Source organism: Pituophis catenifer, unplaced genomic scaffold, assembly GCF_029215685.1.
Source record: "Pituophis catenifer annectens isolate HBS135680 unplaced genomic scaffold, rPitCat1.0.hap2 SCAF_11, whole genome shotgun sequence".
Taxonomy (NCBI): Eukaryota; Metazoa; Chordata; class Lepidosauria; order Squamata; family Colubridae; genus Pituophis; species Pituophis catenifer.
The window spans coordinates 4,380,759-4,399,877 of record NW_027256891.1 but is presented as its reverse complement, the minus strand read 5'-3'; the positions used below and the strand labels follow the sequence as shown (position 1 = coordinate 4,399,877).

The 19,119-nt window shown below is 45.0% G+C and overlaps 1 protein-coding gene across 1 annotated transcript; it reads right to left on the bottom strand.

The window, feature by feature from the left end:
* Nucleotides 1–11,088: 11,088 nt before the first annotated feature.
* NEXMIF (neurite extension and migration factor) lies at nucleotides 11,089–18,156 on the bottom strand. The gene is made up of 2 exons (XM_070952073.1): nucleotides 18,081–18,156; nucleotides 11,089–15,455 (listed from the first exon to the last, which is right to left on the bottom strand). Exons 1-2 carry the CDS (start codon nucleotides 18,154–18,156, stop codon nucleotides 11,089–11,091), a joined length of 4,443 nt encoding a protein of 1,480 aa, XP_070808174.1.
* Nucleotides 18,157–19,119: the final 963 nt, after the last annotated feature.

The window sequence follows — 19,119 nt, the reverse complement described above, 5'->3', positions numbered from 1 at the left end:
GAAAAATAGCCCATTTCTGACCAAATGGAAATAGAGGACCAGAGAGTCAGCCAATTATTCTGTCTATTTCTGGTCTGAATGGCCAGTACATTGTCTGAAAATAAAGACCATCTTTGTCTTCACAATATCTGCCACTAAGGGGGTGTAGTAGGCCCTTAGTTGAGAAGTCCTGGTGCAACAGTCTGAAACAGGTCATTCCAGCCACTGGCCATGGGGACAGGCACGATGGACATTGTAATGTCTTGACGACAGTCTGCTGTGGAAGATGGTTGGCAAGAGAAAGGTGCAAAATGGTGAGATGCCCATCAAATGTGGGCAGGGAGCAGGATTTCCTTTTCCTCCTGGTTTTCCAAGTAGGCTGTTGGTCTTCAGATCCAATGGTAAAGATGTCCCTCAAGTTTGCAAAGGAGAAGCTGTGGGTGGAACTCTCTGAATTCCAATAAACTCTCATTTCTTTAACAGGCAAAAGTGGTTTAGCCATGGCTTACTGAATCAGCTGGGTTCTCCATCCATGCTATGTACTAATTATTGATCACTAGGCTCATTCAGCATGGAAAGTCAAAGCTAAACACATCACTTTATGGCAATGTGTCGAATCAAGGTGGCCACATTCCCTTTCCAACATACCTGGGAGGTCCATTGACCTCAACAGACCTTTCCACATTTGGAGAAGATTCGCACCAGTTAGGGATAAAGTTAGTTTTTCTCACAAAAGTCATCATCCAGCCATTTAATTGAGTGCTTCGGAAGCTACTTGAAGGAGAGGAATCTCCAGATCTGAATATTGCAGAGCAAAAGAGGAAACAGCATGGAGAAATTACTGGAAGAATTGTTGCCAGGAAAAAATAAAACACTTTCTACCAGGAGATAGCACTGAGCTATTTGACGAGAATAAGTACCAAATGAGAGCAGGCAATTAACAATTTTGTTTCTTCATCAAGCTAAAGCATTTACATTTGTGATTTAGAGGAGGGGTCTCCAACCTTGACAACTTTAAGCCTGGAGGACTTCCAACTCCCAGAATTCCCTAGCCAGCTTTGCTTTGCTGGCTGGGGAATTCTGGGAGTTGAAGTCTTCCAGGTTTAAAGTTGCCAAGGTTGGAGACCCCTGATTTAGAGCAGTATTTCTCAACCTTAGCTGGGGAATTCTGGGAGCTGAAGTCCACATATCTTCAAGTAGCCAAAGTTGAGAAACACTGATTTAGAGAATTTGAAACTCAAGTTTGAACAAAATGACCTGCAGAGTTTAGAAATTGTGTCTGAAATCATATTCTGCCACCAGACTGATATTCAAAAAAATGGGACCTTAATTTCTTTGCATACTTCATCTTAAAATGAGTTTTTTTTATTTTTATTTATTCCATAAACAATATAACAAAACTCAGCAAGTTAACAATATGACGTTTTCACCGTACAGAGTCAGTCACAAATATTTAAAACCTTTGCAACAAGAACAACAAAACCAAAAATATTACAAGAATAATTTACAGGAGGATCTATAAAACAGCAAAGCGCTCACAAATGTTTTTTTCCAGTTTCCTTTACACAATATCACTACACTCTTTCACAACATTTCTTTTTATTACAAAATTCCCAACAAAAGTTTAATTTTTTTTCTTTGTATTTTGGTTTTTAAAACCAGAAACCTTTGAAGTATACATCCTTTTATTAGCACCTCGGTGGAGTGCCAAAAAGGGGAACCGCACACATACAAACACTTCACAGCACTTTCCTAAGAAAAATATACACTTACAAAATATTTTACAAATTGGCACACTTAAAAATATACAAGATTTTGTAGGCGTCTTAGAGTGATCCTTAAGAATTATACTTCAATTGACTCTACAGAATATATATAAAGCTTGTTCTAAAAGAAAAAAGGAAAAATAAAAGGCAAATCATTCACAAATATGTTAAAATTGCAGTGTACACCATTAAACGGAAATTGGTATGTTACATTCATTCCAAGGGCCAAGTAGCTTCGCCTCAATGCTTGGGGGGAGGGGCGATCAAAGTTAGCACCGTAAAACAGTGGCAACCGGGGGTGTCCCCAAGGATGCGGCCAAGAAAGTCCAGATGGCAGCTGGGATCAAAGTGATGCACCGGCAGAGCCCAGATGGCACCGTGGCGCCCGACATCTTGACTTTCTTGCCCACACCCTGCAGATCCCGCCTAAATTGCAACTCAGGAGAGAGGTGCCTCTAATTCTACGAAAGTGAAGCGAAGGAGCAGTACATTCAAAGCAATGGGGGCAGCGGGGCCCACCCTGAATTGCAGAAGGAGAGCAGGGGGTTCCCCTGCTTCCGAAGGGGACTCAGAACGAAAAAAGCAGCTGAATGGAGGCTTCGTTGCCTCCCTCACAGTTTCAAAATATACCCCCTTTTGTGCTTTTGAACAGCCCTTTCTCCTTTCTCTACGTCAGGGGTCTCCAAACATGGCAACTTTAAGACTTGTATGTCTGTCTAGTCTAATGAAAAGAAGGACTAGGGGAGACAGGATAGCAGTGTTCCAATATTTGAGGGGCTCCTACAAAGCATCAAAAAGCAAGACAAGAAGCAATTGATGGAAACTAACCAAGGAGAGAAGCAACATGAAATTAAGGAGAAATTTCCTAACAGGGAGAACAATCAAGCAGTGGAACGGCTTGCCTTCAGACATTGGCTGGTGGCTTTTTCAGAGGACACTGGACAGCCACTTGTCTGGAATAGTATAGGGTCTCCTGCTTGAGCAGAGGGTTGGACTAGAAGACCTCCAAGGTCCCTTCCAACTCTATTATTCTATGTTCTATGCCACTTGGAGGCTTCAACTCCCAGAATTCTGGGAGTTGAAGTCCCCAAGTCTTAAAGTGGCCAAGTTTGAAGACCCCTGCTCTACATCTCAAAAGGCTCTTTTGTAACCCCCCACCCAACCCTTCCAGTGTTTGCAGGCTCCATTTTCTCCCCATGCCAATCTCTCAGGCATCATCCCCTCGCAGTCCAGCCCCATTTCCCCCTTGGCCTCCCCCACCCTTCAAGGCCGAATCTCCAATGTCCGTAGGGTCCTTTGTTTACCTGAGAAACAGAATGTACACAGCCTTACTTCAGCTAAAGATGTCCCCCCTCCCCCCATTCACTTTAACCCATCTCCTTTGTGCGTTTATTTTTTGAAAAAGAGAGCATGCACTGGAAGTGGAGAAGCTGTCCGTCTCAGGTGCCAGATGGGAGCTGCTCCGTGCACCTTGCTATCTGATAGGATGGGGAAGGGTTGCAAAGGAGGCCTTCTCCATCCTGGCATCCTTGAGAGCCACAGGGCTAGGAGTTCCCACAGCCCTTGGCCAACTTGAAGAGAACTTCCAATTTGGGAAGGCCATTTCTCTCAATAGGACTCAACATTAAGACTGGGTCACCCCTTCCACCTGTCTGGGTTCAGACCTAATTTTAAAAGATGCCTTTAGATTTACCGCTGCAGCAAGAAGGGTGGGAAAGAAATGAACCTGGTGGGAAAAATACAGTTAGTCCTCAACTTACAACTGTTTAACAATTCCAAGTTATGACCACCTTGGAAAAAGTGACTCGTGACCTGCCCTCGAAGTTACGACTGTTGCGTAACCGTCACAGTCAGGAGATAGCAATTTGATCTGGCTGGCATTTACAGTCTTGCAGTCACATGATCACGCTTGGGACCTTCCCAGCCAGCCTCTGACAAGCAGTTGGGGAAGCAGATCAAGGTAACAATCTGGTGATGTGATCCACTTAACGACTATGCAGCTCAGAATAACAAGAGTTGGAAGGGACCTTAAAGGTCTTCTAGTCCAACCTCCTGCTCAAGCAGGAAACCCTACACCATTCCAGACAAATGGTTGGGTTAAAAATGGTCATAAAATCAAGTTGGATGGATATTGTGGCTCTCTTAATGACTACATTGCTTTGTGTCTGAAATTCCAGTCCTGATTGTTGTTGTAACTTGAGGACTACTTGTAGAACTGCCTTTTTAAAAAAAGGAAATACAAGAAAAGGGAAAGCAGTTTTTGAAAAAGCATGCCTTACGATGCAAATTAATTCCAGTTTTATTATTCCAGTTTTATTCCAGTTCCCTTAGCAGAGGTAAATCTGGGACAAGACATGTGCATTGGTAGATCATTTCCCCCCCCCAAATATCTTTTAACTTTTATGGAGCGTTTGGGGCTTCCTCTGGCTTGGGAATCCGTGTTTGCAGCAGTCCTCTTTCCACTTGAGCAAAGAACGGGAACCTTAAGGCAGCCTTTCTCACCACAGCCCAGATGTGATGAATTACAACTTCCCAAATCCCCAGAGGGTAACAATGGAGGAGAGGCCACAGGCAGCATAGACTCTCTAGAATATTGTCTTAAACTGGGAGTCTGCACAGAGTATGGTCAAAAAAATCAAGATGGCAGCCATGATGATGCAACTGCAGCTCTTTTCAAATGATGCATCACATAAACAATAGACACGGCTGCCCCTGTTGCTGACATGCATGGGGAAAAAAGCTTCTTCTGGCTATGTTGTGTTTTGCCCTGATTCTTGAGCATCAAGCAACAGTTGTGAAGGGTGTGCGTATGTGCGTGCATTTGTGCATGTGTGCCTACCGGCTGTTATCTCATGCTCTCCCTTCCAAAAGTTAACCAGATTTCCATGTGGAAAGTGACAGATAGAAAAAGGATGCCCTAAGTTAGACACAGGAGCATCGGTCAAAACTGAGATGCTCAGTTTTGCTCATCAGATGCTCAGATGTTTGCCTCAACCTGCAATATGATATTTAAATATTAAATCTAAGATCGCAAGAAATGGTCGTGTGTTCCAGTCCACAGTTTAGAAGACAACCCCTTGTCATACAGCGACAGGCAATGAAAAAGGAGGATCCTTGGTTCATTTCCTGCTTTTTGGCACAGACGGGTGGAGAGGAAAATAGGTTCTCATTTCTTGGAAAATCTGCTGGGAAACAACATTGAGCCCTGAGAAAAATGAACCCCTTTCTCCAACAATCCTGAAAAGCTTTTCAAAAGGATGCTCTGCCTTCTGATCTTCATGGAAGGAGTAAAATCCACACATCTTACAGTTGCTGAGGTTGAGAAAGGCTGCTCGAGACCTCCGCAAAAGAGGTGCCTTAAAATTCCTGAAGTGCCTCCCTCCCAGGCTGGCTCGGCTGCAGCCCCTTTGAGGATGGGATCCCTGATTCATATCTGCTCTATGATCTTGCTGTGGCTGCCCCGTCCTCCTCTGAAGGGCTGCCAGTCTAGCATCCTCTGCCTTTCTTCCTGTCATTGCTAAATGACCTGAAAAGACTAAAAATGGAGATTGATAGCTGGATGCTACTGACAAAACAGTTGCAAGCAAGAGAAAGGGGTCAGCAGTGACTTGCAGCCAACAAACAGAGAACAGTGGAGGAGTTCAAATTCAGGAGGAACCGTGGCTGTGCAAGATGTGGAAATACGTTTGAAAAAGAAGAAATATGAAGAAAGCCCAAGACTGAGACCCTATTTACACTGCTTTTAATCCATTTCTGATAAAAAGGCATGCCCAACCTGGAACTAAGGAGAAATTTCCTAACAGTGAGAACAGGTAACCAGTGGAACAGTTTGCCTCTGGAAGTTGTGGGTGCTCCATCACTGGAGGCTTTCAAGAAGAGACTGGACAGCCATTGGTCTGAAATGGTCTAGGGCAGTGTTTCTCAACCTTGGTAGCTTGAAGATGGGTGGACTTCAACTCCCAGAATCCCCCAGCCAGCGTTGCTGGCTGGGGGATTCTGGGAGTTGAGGTCCACCCATCTTCAAGCTTCCAAGGTTGAGAAACACTGGTCTAGGGTCTCCTGCTTGAGCAAAGGGTTGGATTACAAGTCCTCCAAGGTCCTTTTCCACCTTGTTATTCTATGTTCCAATGCACATCTCAAACATAGCTGTGACATTTTTGGCCAAAGCATAAAGAGAAAGGACTTGTGAGAATGCCAAGGAGCTGAGGTAGCAGAAAGATCCAACCCCAACAGAATAAGTTGGCACAAAACACACACTGGCTTCCCTGGGAGTTCTGAGCTCTCTCTGTGCGCAAGTGTGAGAATAAGTGTCAGAGTGAAAAGGAGGGAGGGAGATTGATCAGTGTAATGGATGAATGGACTTTGATAAAAAAAAAAAACCACCCAAAAATATGAGAAACACAGCATTTGGAAAGCATAGCACTTAGCGGTGAACTGTAACAGGGAGCAGGTTGAGATTAAGGATGCCCGCAGCTTGGGGGGGGGGTTGACTAAGAAAAAAAAAAGGACAGAGAGCTAATTGCAGGCCAGCCTTGCAAGGCTGAACACACGGAGAAAGGTCTAGATCAGTGTTTTTCGAACTGGCCACTTTAAGCTGTATGGACTTCATTTCCCAAAATTCCCCAGCCAGCTTTTTTTAAAAAAAATCCTTTGATTGTTTCTGAAACAATAAAAAAGAAAAGAAAAAAATACAAAGCTAAAAATACATGTATTATCAAAGACGAAAAGTAAGAAGTGCATTTATAAAAATAAATTGAAATAAAGTACAACAAAGAAAAAAAGTATTAGATTTTTACACATCTTAAAGTGGCCAAGTTTGAAAAACGCTTATTTAGATAGAGAAAGATGGAAGTCAAATTTATTTTATGGATACATTTACTAAATAAATGTATTTAGCTTATCAGCTAGGGATTCAACAGGCAGAAAAAAATGCGAATTGAAAGTACTGCAAATCCTTTAGCTGATAATTCGGGATTTGGACCCCTCTTTTTAGAGGATTCCATGTGGAAATAAAGTCGTACCTCTTGACTGCATCTGGGGAAAACCAATGGGAATGCTACCTACTTGGAAGTGGGCGGGGAGCCTTAGCTTCAAGGAAACCTCTTTCATAACAGAGAAAAAAAGACTGGGATGGTATAAGGATTCCTGTGTTGGGCAGGGGTTGGCTAGAACACCTCCAAGATTCTATTATTCTATTCCAATTGCATATCCCCTGCTTATTTTCTATTTGCATAGAACTTCCACACAGGAGGGCCGATGGATCACCAACCCATCTATTTTACAATGGTTTGGTCTGTGGCACACGTGGCTCCCAGGTGTTTTGGTTGGGCCCTCCTTGCACGGACATTCCACCATGTTTCCTATCAGCAAGACCATAATCATCGAAAGCATTTTTTAAAGGACCCACGTAGATGCCAATTGCCCTGTGGGCTACAATATAGGATCTTGACCTCCAGACCTCTCACTGGGCTCTTGAACGTTTGCATGTGTTCTTGACGTGGCATATTTTGACTCATTGCCATCTTTGCTAAGCACAAAGGGGCAAGGCTACATATTTCGAGTCCTCTTGCCGTAAGCCAATGTTTTTCAATCTCAGCGCCTGCTGCATAGTTGGGGAATTCTGGGAGCTGAAATCCACCCAGCTTAAAGGTGATGAAGTTGAGGAACTCTGCCCAGGATGTCCAACAGATCTGCCCCTGGCTCAGTCCAGCAGTGGTGATAGACTGGTGGGTGTAAGCGGAGGGGGATGAGTCCTGGCACGTGACAGCAATTCCCTGTCCACTTTGCTGATACTGAGAGAGTGGAGAATGGCCCCATTTGTTCAGGATGCTGCTCTAGATATTTGCAACAATGAATGACCTACATCTGTTGATGGTGAAGAAGACCCATTGAATGGGGAGAAGTTAAAGAAAGCAAAAGAAATCCCGCCTTGGCATCCCAAGTAGAATACTATGGTGTGCAACAAGGCAAGGCAATCGCATGAGTGCAATGCTGCCTGGTGCCTCACCTGTCTTTATTCCCAAAAGATGTCCTGGTGCACACCTTTCTTTGGTGAAAAGAGATGAAGGTCCTATTAAGGAGGAGGAGGATGCCCTCCTCCAGAAGATGGCTGCGATGGGGATATTGTTTGTATTCCCAGAAGGAGGGCAAGTAAATTTGATGGGGCAAGAAGTTTGCTTTAGTGTGGCAAGATTCTGTCTACAGGTGAGGAACAATAAAAAAAAATCTTCTTAGAAGAATCACAGTGTTGTCTGTGTTGGTCTTTGAAGCTTGACAATGGTGAGGGATCCTGTCTCTACTCCCTGCAGTGCTTAGGCTGGTGACCTCCAGGTGAGAGTCCTTCCAAAGTCCAGCCCATGTGTGCTGGTATGGAATGGACCAGCCCTCTCTGTTCATCCTTAAGCATAGTCTCCTTGTGAAATTAGAGCTTTCTTCTTCTAGTTCCCAGGACAGTATGGACAATGACATGGAATCAGCAAATAGAAGGTGAGTCCTTCTTACCTTGACCAATCAACCAGTGCAACCATTGCCCTAAAATGCCTTGGATATCAACTCCTCTAGTCCTGAGTCATCAAGGGTGATGACTCAGGATTAGGGGAACTGAAGTCTAACCCAATTGGAGGGCTTTAGCACACAGTATTGTTTCCAGAGATACAGGCATTAGGAACACTATTTTTTATGTAAACAAAGAGGGGGCTTGGACAAGCCTACTACACCCATCTTCTCTCAGAGGGTTCCTGTAAGGGGAATGGCTTTCTCTTACATAGTCTGGAATTTTTTTAGGCATCTGCTTTCTCTTCTTTTACTGAAGTGGAAGGAGGGGAGCCAAACACATTTCGGTATCTCAGAACTAAAACCCCGAATCCTGAAAGAAAAGTAAGCTGGCCCGGGGGCTGCTGTAATCACTCCATCAATTGCTCATCAGCCTTTTCCCTAAGACTCTTTTTCAGTGCATCAATTCACTCCCTTCTCCTCACAAGAAGTCCCCCCCACCCCATCAAGTTTCACCATAGATCAAGAGCAAAAACACAGGCTCAGGTACGCAATAAACGTTAAGACATTTTTTTCCTTCGAGGGAGATCTGGGGCAGGGAATACGGTTCGAAATAAGATCTTTGGGGAATAGTATTTCCTTAAGTAGCCAGCACTTATTCCTCTCAGAGGTGTGTGTGTGTGTGTGTGTGTGCGTGTGCGTGTGTAGGGGGAAAACACTCCATTTTTAAACATTCTGAATCTGGACCCTCAATCACAAGAAGGTCAACTTTCTTTGAGGTGTGTAAATCAGACTCCCTGAGGGGTGAGGGGTGTTTGGAAAGCCAAGATGGCAGCCATGATGGCTGGACTGAAGCCCCCACAGGCTTTGTAGTTGCATGTGGTGGCAACTGCCATCTTGATTCTTCCCTCCCCCCATCTGTGCCCTCTGGAAGTGTGGACTGCATTCCTGGACATTCCCGGACATTCACAGTTAGGGATGATGGGAAGTTGATTCCACGTTCCCTGGCAGGTGAGAGGGCTGACATTACATCTGGAATTGCATTAACAATTACATTTGATTCAATTTTTTTTTTTTACAAACCTTCAAATAATATTGTCATTGCAAAGGTTAAAACATTTAGAAAACATCATATTTTTGAGTCAGCGAGTTTTTCCTGCGACAAGGAGCATAAAAATGGTTACAAAAAAGCTCAAAATGAAATTATCAATATAGTGTCTATGAAATGCATCGCTCTGGTTTTTTTTTTTTCAGACGGCTTTTTTTTTCTAAAATTCCCAGGTTTGTATTACAAAATATAGAAAACGGATACAAAGTGCCAACAATACAACTTTGCTTTTGAAATTATCTTCCGCTGGGAGGCTTGGCTCAAAACAAAACAGGTGATAGAAAAACAGCTGCTTTTAAAACCACTAAATGCAATCGCTTGAATTTCCAATACTGTTACTTTGAGTGATTAATATTATAATTATTTTTTTTACTATCTTGTTTTCTATTTGTATATATCTGTATTCGTTCAGATTTTGGAGAGGGCCCAGCTATCCCTATTTTTTAAAGCCTCTCCCACCTTCTCCCCACCTCCTTTAGAGTTGCAAGCCACAGGAAAACAGCCATTCAATGAGGTAAGTCAATTTGGCACAGAGAACTCAGGTAGGTCCGTAAAACATTCAGTACCTCAGGAGCAAACAGGTCCTCAACCTTTGGGTGAGAGTTGGCCAATTGTTTCACCGGAATGTTTATCGTCAAATTAAAAAAAAGAAATCAAGAAAGAAAAAGCACCACCAAACATTCACAACCCAGAAGAGATGTAAAAGTATGTACAGTACAACACTTGGAGTTTGGCACAATTTGTGGTGTTGGTCAGAGGGCAGCGATTATTGTACAAGAAGAGGCCTTTGGAAAAGGGGAAGGAGATTGGCTTCCAAAGCTCTCACCACTTCTAACTTTCCATTTCAGCACTTTAAACACTTGGACATATGACCAGGCATTGCATTTTTTCCTCTTTTTGAGCAAAAGAAAGACCTGGGGTAAACAAAAGGGAATAAAAAAAAGGGGGGGTGAAGGGTTGGGAAACCAAGCAAACTCCAAACTTCTTCCTAGAAAAAGACAGCAGCTCTTCTCCAAACACAGGTAAACCCCCAAATGCTGTATCTGCCTTAAGAAGAATGTAGTCTGTATCCCTGCAGAAAAACCAAAGATTTGATATGCCATCTTAACTTGTGGAATCATATGGGGGGGTGGGGGGGTGTTTGAAAGACGGAGCTCTGGGGTGTAGGGAGAAAGGTATCATCAAGAATCAAAACACGTGGAATCATCTCTTAGCACTCAACTAGGGATGAAACTGTGACTTCTGCAAATGTAAAAAGACCCTTTAAAAATCTCAGCTTCGGGGACGCAGCTCTTTTTTGGGTGTGTTTTTTTTTTTTTTTTTTTACAAAAAGTCTCCCCCCCCCTTCCCCGGGAGTCTTCCCCCCCTCCCTTCCTCTCTTTTCCAAACCATTAAAAAAAGAGCACAGAATTAACCCTTTAAAATAAATAAAGGAATTCAAACCAGAAGAAGCCAAACAGCAAGAAAAAAAGGGAACAGCTTTGTTAGTCGGTGTTCAACCCCCCCGGCCCCAGCCAAGCCAGAAAAAAAAGTCATTCTTTTTGAAGTAGCTTGCAAGAAATAAGTGTTTTCATGCACGTTGAGAACGAAACCAAGAACAACAACGACAACGGAAAAAAGACCTGTAAAAGGGAAATGTCTCTTTCATGCAATTCTGGTTTCCCAAGTAGGAAAATATGAGCAGGGATGGGCTTAGCAGGGAGCAAGGAAGTTAGGGTGCATTCCAGCCAGCTTGGTGTGGTATTACCTCAGTTTTTCAAAGGAAACTACTGTGGTTGGGCCTTTGTGGCCCTGCTCTCTCTCTGCCCGCTTGACTTTGCAGTTCTCGTCACGCAGGGACTTTGACGTGGATTTGTGTCGGTAGAGCTTTTTATGGGTAGGTTCATTTTTGGCTAAAGTGCTCAGGTTACTATAGCTTTTATCAAAAAAAGGAGAATGAATGTCTGTGGCGTAGCCGGCCGATGAACTGGAACGTCCCGGATCGCCCGGAGCAGCTCGGCTGCCGGTTTTACTCAAGCCCTTGTTCCCCGATTTGTGGTTGCGTCCCGCTCCCGAAGAGCTGCCGTTGACCTTCTTCTTGGACTCGGGAGACGTGCCAGCCAGGATCTTAAGAGTTTTCAGTTTCAGACTGTTTGATTCGGGCGATCGGAAGAGATCAGAGACATCGCTGTGGCCGACAGGCCCCCACAAGGGCTCGATGGAGGCCATCATAAATCTCTGAACATCTGCCATGCCAGATGCAATGTTTGACAAAATGTTGGACGGCTCCTCAAATTCTCTTTGATCATCATCAAGAAGGCTGTTGGCACTTCCTATGCTGGTTTCGGACCAGCCACCGCTACTGTCCTTCCCCAGCGGCCATTCCCCGGACAGACCGTTGGCCTTCCCTATCCGGAGGGCGTTTGGGCTGCCCTGCTGGATGGACTCGATTAACGTTTTTGACGAGGAGTTTGAATTGTTCAAGAGACCAGCTACTCTATCGCCCAGGGCGAGGGTCTTTTCTCCATTAACCCCTGCCCCGTTTTTCCCTTTCCTTGAAGTTTTGGGAGACTGCCTGGAATTTCTGCTAGGGGCCTTTTCAGAGCCTTTGTTGGCTTTGGGGGATTTTTTCCGAATGTTTTTCTGGGTTGGGCTTTGGTTGGCACCCAAATTTTTATTACTTGAACTTCTCCTCTTGGATTTTGTCGCTTTGCTATTGGTGCTAACTTGGGCAGATGGCTCATTAAAAGTTGACAAGGATGGGTTTTTTTCGAGGAGGCTGACAGAATCCTCATCGGTGAACATATGGAACTGAAACTGATGATTATTTAAAGTGAATCCATTATCCGCCTGGTCTGGAGCTTGAAGAACACCACAGTTCCAGTTCACCTTCTCGGTGTTGCTTAACCCCACTTGGGAGCCGTCCGGGAAACACTTCATATTCCCCAGGGTTTTAGTTTCTGGCCCGGCAATTTGTGGGGAAAGGTTGGGGGTATCCGGAGGAGACATTTCCGAAAGGGACGACTGGCGGAACTTGTCGGGGGTGAAGTTAGAAATATCTAGAAGATCGGTGGACTCCTTCAAGGGCGTTATTTCATCGATGCTTTGCTGAATCACCAGTTTGGGGCTGCAGTGGGCTAAGAAGTCATCAGCAATTTCATCATCTCCATCCTTCTCACAAGACTTTAAACTCAAGGAGCTGTAGTTGCTAGAGGCGGCGGAAAGGGAGCCCACCGAATCGAAGCTCACAAGTCTCCCGTCATCGGTGCTGAGTGTGCCCCTCTGGAAGGGGAAATTCCCCTCTCGGTTACCGAAGGGACAAGACTGGTAGGAGTCATCTGACTGCAACTGCTGGCCCTCCAGGAGGAATTTTTTTTGGTATAATAACTTGCTGTTGCTCAGATGGACCTGGGTGTATCCCGAGGCTGGCAGGCCATCCGACCCTGCACAGTTCCCAAACTCTACGGCCGAAAGCAGGGAGGCATCTGGGAGCTGCCCAGCAAAGCCCTGACTGCTCGGGCTGCCTGCCTTGCCGGCCGGCCAAACACTTTGGAAGTTGCTGGGCTCGATATCCAGGGGACTCGGGGACTGCTGTAACTCTGATTCGGACGGTGGGGACAAAATGCAGCTCTGGGCAGGCTGCAGGGCACAGAAGGCCTTCTCTGCTTGAACGAGGCTGGGGAGGGTTTCCTGCTGCTGCTGCTGCGGCTGCTCCGAGGAGGCAGGACTGAAGTACGCAATCCCAGTGCTGTGGGACAAGTCGGAGGCATCCAGTAACGTCTGCAGGTACCCGCCAGGGATGAGGGGCACGTTTGCTGCCAGATTAGCAGATGTGGCTGGCTTGTCTGAAGTGCAGGTGGTGGGTAGGAAGGAAAGGGCATTTTTTGCCAGTTTGTCCTCCTGGCTCTCTGAGAGAGGAGAGCCATCTGCAGCACAAGGCGCACTTTTGTCCTTTAACCCCATGGCCGACTCTGGGCTCTCCAAGGCTGCCGAAACCTCAGCCAGAGCGGTGGCAGCTTTGAGTCGCTTGCATTTCAACCTGGCCTCACTTTTGAATTTGATCCTGCGCAAGACTTTTCTCTCGGGCCCTTTGAATTCCCTCTCCTGGGCTTTGCCTTGAGGGAGGGCCAGGCCAGCGATGTCGCTCAAATGGAGGCCATTGACGCAGCTGGGGGATGCGATGGCCATGGCCCGGATCCCCTTCAGGCCCCCTTCCTCGTCTGTGATCCTGCAACAGAGCTGCTTGGATTCTGATGAGCAAGAGCTGCCTTTGCCCACGGGCTGCTCGATGGCCTTGATCCTCTGGATCCGGTGCCGGTGGGCTATCTTGCCCTTGCGCTTGCGTGGGTGGGACAGGAAGGCCACCTCGGAGCCGTTGAGATAGAAACTCTGCTTCTGGTAGAGGGCAGATTTGAGGAAGTTGAGCCGGGTCTGCCACCTCTCCTGCCAAAACGACTTCAGGGGGGCCAACCTGGCATATTTGCTCAACAACTCCTCGCTCAAGGTCACCGTCATCTCGCCGGGGTCGACTTTGCCAAGCTTGATTAACATGTGCTTCTCTCCTTTGAACCGGTTGATGATGATGTACTTGATGATGACAGGGGGCTCCTTGCGAGAAACTTTCCGCCTCTTCTTGGGACACCAGTCATCGTCGTCTTCTTCCTTGGGACCGTCTGGGATCCACTCCTTCTTGTCCACGATCTTCTCGCTCTCGATGGAATCTACGTCATAAAGGTAGTCTTCGCTATATCGCACTTTCCTTTTGGCTCGCAGGCCGTAATTCTGTTGGATGAAGGAATTGGAGTGGTCCCGGGGTAGATACTTGTTGCAGTCCTTCAGGTCTTGAAGCACATCAAAAGATGATTCGGTGCAGGTGCTGTCATCGCTGGACTCCCCTGAGTCCTCTGTGGAGTTCACCAGTTCCAAGAAGTGATTTCTTTTGGGACTGATGTACTGTACAAGTTCTGTACTGGTGCAAGATTTGTTTAAGGCAACTTTCTCACTTTCACCTCCCTCTTCGTCTTCCTCCTCCTCTTCCTCCTCTTCCTCCTCCTCCTCCTGCTGTCCATCCCCCTCCTCTTCCCCCCAGATGATGGTCTCCTCAGATTTGAATTGGGAAGGATCAGTTGCCCCTCGGGGTCCCCTCTTCAGAGCAGTCCTACTGTCCCTTTTTGGACACCCGCTAAACACGCTGGGGAAGAAGTTAAACTGGGTGTCCTCTTGCAGGCCCCCCGTTTTCTCCTTCACATTGTCCTGGAAGGATTCGTAACGAATCTTTAAAGAGCAGACATCACTTCCCAAGGTTGAATCATCATCATCGAACATGTAATTATCCACATCCTCCTCGGAAAACAGATTTACAGAGAGCTCATTTTTGGAGCAAAGGTCAAGGAGCTCGATTTTGCTTTCACTGATGAAAGATTCAAAATAACCCCATTCCTGGTTGGGGTTGGTTAGTAAAGGTTCCTCCCCATTGCACTTGTCCAAAAGTAATCCCTCGTAATAGTTTTTCTGAGTCGGATCCTCCGAGTCACTGTCGGATTTCTCTGCCTCCCGTTTGTCGGCTGCTCTCGATTTATGCACGGGGAAGCTTAAAAGCTGGTCAGAAAGAAGCTGGTCCCCGTATCGCATGGTCTCTCCCGTGCTCATGCAGTGGATCCCAATGTCGGAGACCGAACAGGTGTCGTAATCCCTATTTATGTCGCCCACTTTCAGGCTTATGCCGGGTTCTGGATCCAGGCTGTCCTTCGACTCAATAAAGCAACCCAGGCAAGTCCGACTCGGCTGCATCAGGCAGTCGCCAGTGAAGGCAGACATGCTTCCGGGCTCCATCATGGTGAAGGGGGCCTTCTCACAGTCTCCCGGCAGGGACCAGGCGCTCATGCCCTTCGTGACGCATGAGGTGAGGGAAATGGCATGGACGGAGGAGGAGTCATCGGAAATGTGGTCGGGGACATCAGCCAGTCTCAGGGGGGAAGGAGGGCTCAGCCAACAGGCCTTCTTGGAAGTCGGAGCTGGCTGGGATCGGCTTTCTTTCTGAGCTGCTCCTGTGGACGTCACGGCCAGAAAGGGGGCTGCAGCGTCCGCTGCCCCATGGAGGGGTTTGTCGTCACCATCCAGATTGCTCGATTCTGAAAGAAGAGCCAAGATAGAGAGTGAGAGAGAGAGAGAGAGGGAGGGAGGGAGGGAGGGAGGAAGGGAGAGGGAGAGAGAGAGGGGGAGGGAGGGAGGGAGGGAGAGAGAGAGAGAAAGAGAGAGAGAGGGGGGGGGGTGTTAGTAAGAATGCCATTCTGGATCTTTCCATTTTTGATGGAAGATGGAGCCACAGAGGAAGGCGAACAGTATGAATTAGTTTGATTGACTTGATGCATTATTAAATTCACTTTAAAAAAATAGCTCTCAGAAATTCTGGGCCAGCAGTTATAAAAAGTATCACTGCTTTCGGTTTCTTGTTTACCTTTGTAAGATAGTTTGAATTAATATTCTCATGTCAAGTTGAGCTCAGATGAGGTCACTGTACAGAGAATTTTTAATAATAACAATTCTATTGTTTTCAAATTTAATTTCCATGTACATGAATATTATTATTATTATCCCCTAATGCATGTTGATCAGGCTCTGCAGAAAAAGTTGAAGAGGCCAAAAATGTTTACATTTTTGTAAAAGCAGAGGCACTTCTAATTCATTTTTTTCTTACTCAGCCTAAGATGCTCATGATCAGATTTTGCCGAAATGGCACAGAGAGTTTGATCTGAAAATGTACAATGATATTGTAGATTGGAAAATTGTATTTTTTAATGTAGATAAACTATATTTTTATAACCATAAATAAAATATAATCCAAGAACTAATGAGTGTGTGTGTTTCAAAAAATCAAGGCACATGATTTGTGAACATATATAATGCAGCAGGATCCAATTTGGGTCGGTCACTGGGACCAGAGGTTTAGTCTTCTGAACTTCAAGATTTGTGCTGGAGCCCATCCTCAGGGAACTTCTCCTCTGCTGGAATGTGTGCTTTGGGCTATTCTATGGTTAGTATTTATGTGGTGCTTATTGTGTGGGGGTTTTTAGTTGTTGATTGGAGTCTTGTTGGCTGGCTATTAAATTGTTGGCTGTTGTTTCCTTGTGCTGCCAAGCCCTCAGCCTCCTAAATACTTGATAAGCTGGTGGTAAATCAGCACTCCTGTTGACTGACGAGGGCCCCATTTCCCAGACTTCAATCACTTCCCTTCCTATTTTTGTGCCTGCTCGTCCAACAATCTTCGTAGCAGCAAAATTGAATGTATGTCCTTGTTTATTACAATGCGAGGCTACCAATGAATTTGGTCCCCTCATCAGTCAACAGGAGTCCTGATTTACCACTCTAGTCCTGGTGACTGACCCAGATTGGATTCTGCAACATTATCTTGGGACATGTATATTCACCTTCATTTGTGATATATAAAGAAGGGGCAGGTTTTGTGCAGTCATGGACAACATCTTGACTATTTTGATCTTCCTTCCCTGGGATCTCCAGCACTCATCACTTATAAATTGGTTTGGAGGGGAAGTGCAAAGCTATCCAAAAATAGTTATTTTCCTTTTGAAATCAATGCTATCGTGGAGGAAATGGAAGATACCAATGACGCCAGCTAGTCAAGGCACATCAGCAAGAAAAGTGAGGAAAATTCACTACAAGCCCTACTTCTTGAGCTAAAATTAATCCCACCAAATCACTGGCCTTAGCTAAATAACATAAAAGGAAACAAATCTGAGAGGAGGATTAATGTTTCCTATTAACAAGTTTGGACAACATATCCAGAATGTAGAAATCACATGTTCTTTTTTGTAAAGTAGCCAATTAGGAATAGGAATATAGGAATGGGAATATACTTTATTGGCCAAGTGTGACACAAGGAATTAGCTTTCAATTGCTTTGCATTTAAATCCTGCCAGTTATGAAAATGTAGATATAAGGGACAACCCCCAAACCTTTATGGGGCCTGAGGGGTCCTTGGTGCCTATTAAACTGCCACTGCTAAGAGGAAGTCCTGAGGAAGGGAAAAGATATCCCTCCATTGTAATATGGGGGAAATAATGTTCACCTCCGGGACTATCTTAGTCATCTTGTAACAAGTATTGCTTCTGCAATTTTAGATAATGACGGTCATCATTGTCATTTGAAATCTCATGAGATTCCAAAATCTTAATCAGTGTTTGTCAATTTTAGTATTATTGAATGAGAGGATTTCAGCTCCCAGAATCCCCCAGTCAGCCTGCTTTAAAACCTGTGGACTTAAACTCATCATGCTGGCTGGGGAATTCTGGGAGTTGAAGCCCACCTCTCTTAAAGTCTCCAAGGTTGAGAAACACGGTCTTACATGATTTCAATTCTGATGTGTGAGTTCGAATTTCTCACTGAAATTGCCCAGGATTTGGATGATTTTGCAAGTTTCTGGCTTCTTTGAAAATATATCAATTTATATCAATTTTTACTAATTTGGGGCTTCTGATGAAGTCAGTTAGGAGCTGGTGTTTGCCATTGCCAAATTATGTTGGAAGTGTTGCAGGATGACAGAAGACACGTGAAGAATTTTGGACTCTCAGAAATATTAAATCGCTAAAAAAGAAACTTCTGAATTGTTATCCTTATCCCAACCAACAATCTTTCGAAATGGCAGAAAAACCCTGCCCCATTTAGGATTGGTCTTTGGCCACAGAAAGCAGAGGAAGGAGTTGGCAGATCCCTTGCTACAATTAGATTCCTATCCTTACCATCCTCTTTCACCCCATTAATCAAGATTGTTTCTTGGTCTTCCGAGGCACATTCCTTATCTTGTTGGTCATCCATCAAGTTGTTCACTCCATGCTCTGCTCAACTGGCCACTCTGCACATTTGTAAAAACATAATTGCAGACATTAGAATCCCTCAAATTAACCGACAGTCCTGTGGGGGAAAGGAAATACACAGTTCAGGTAGAGCAGAGAAACAAAAAAGGACCACAACTGGCCAGTCTTGACATGGACTGGGTCTTCTCATCAAGTCAAAAGCAAAGAGCACTTCCACTGTACAAAGAACCTGAACAGATCCTTTTGAAGGACACTTAATTCTGCCTAGTGCGCTAAGGTCTTTTCCAGCAGGAATTTCCAACAATCCACCGTTTCACCAGAACACACAGATTGGGCTTCACAAGAGTGATCTTGAAATTGTGAACTGCCCTCCTGTTGCCCTGCCTTGACCCACCTCCAAAACCCTGGAGAGCAACTTCATCAAGATGTTCTATAATCAAATTTGCAATCAGCATACGGCTATGACTCAATGCTAAAAATAGTCTCCCTGCATACTAATTTAGTTATCTTGACTTTGAATCGTCTCTTCATTTTTGTGGAAGTACAGTAATGAAGTCACAGGAATATATGGTTTGTTTGTTTTTAAGTGTCTTCTAGGTACAGTACAGAACAAAGATCAGCTGGGTAAGTTTATATAACATTCACAGCCTGTGCTGGGTTTGCACACTATTATGGTTTTGTCTAAACCCAGTTCGAGTGACCTAATTTGTATTTGGGGTCCTTCACATCAGGCTACAATTAATATGAAGCCATGGTTGTGATAGGAGAGCCAAAAACTAGCTTGCAGGTCATCCCTAAACTCACACGTTCCTTCTTCTCTGACCTGCCTTTCTTTTTGTGTTCCTACATATAAGCTCACTTCTTGGTACGTGTCATACACTTTCACTGCAAGCCATCATTTGCTCTTGAATTGGAAACTGTAGTTTTGAATGCTGGATTGAAATTGGTTTGGTTTGTAGCAACT

Coding starts and splice junctions, on each gene's coding strand:
- NEXMIF (XM_070952073.1), bottom strand. CDS start 18,156: ATGGATGACCAACAAGATAAGGAATGTGCCTCGGAAGACCAAGAAACA. Junction 15,456..18,080: donor TAATGGGGTGAAAGAGGATG/GTAAGGATAGGA, acceptor CTCTTCTTTCAG/AATCGAGCAATCTGGATGGT.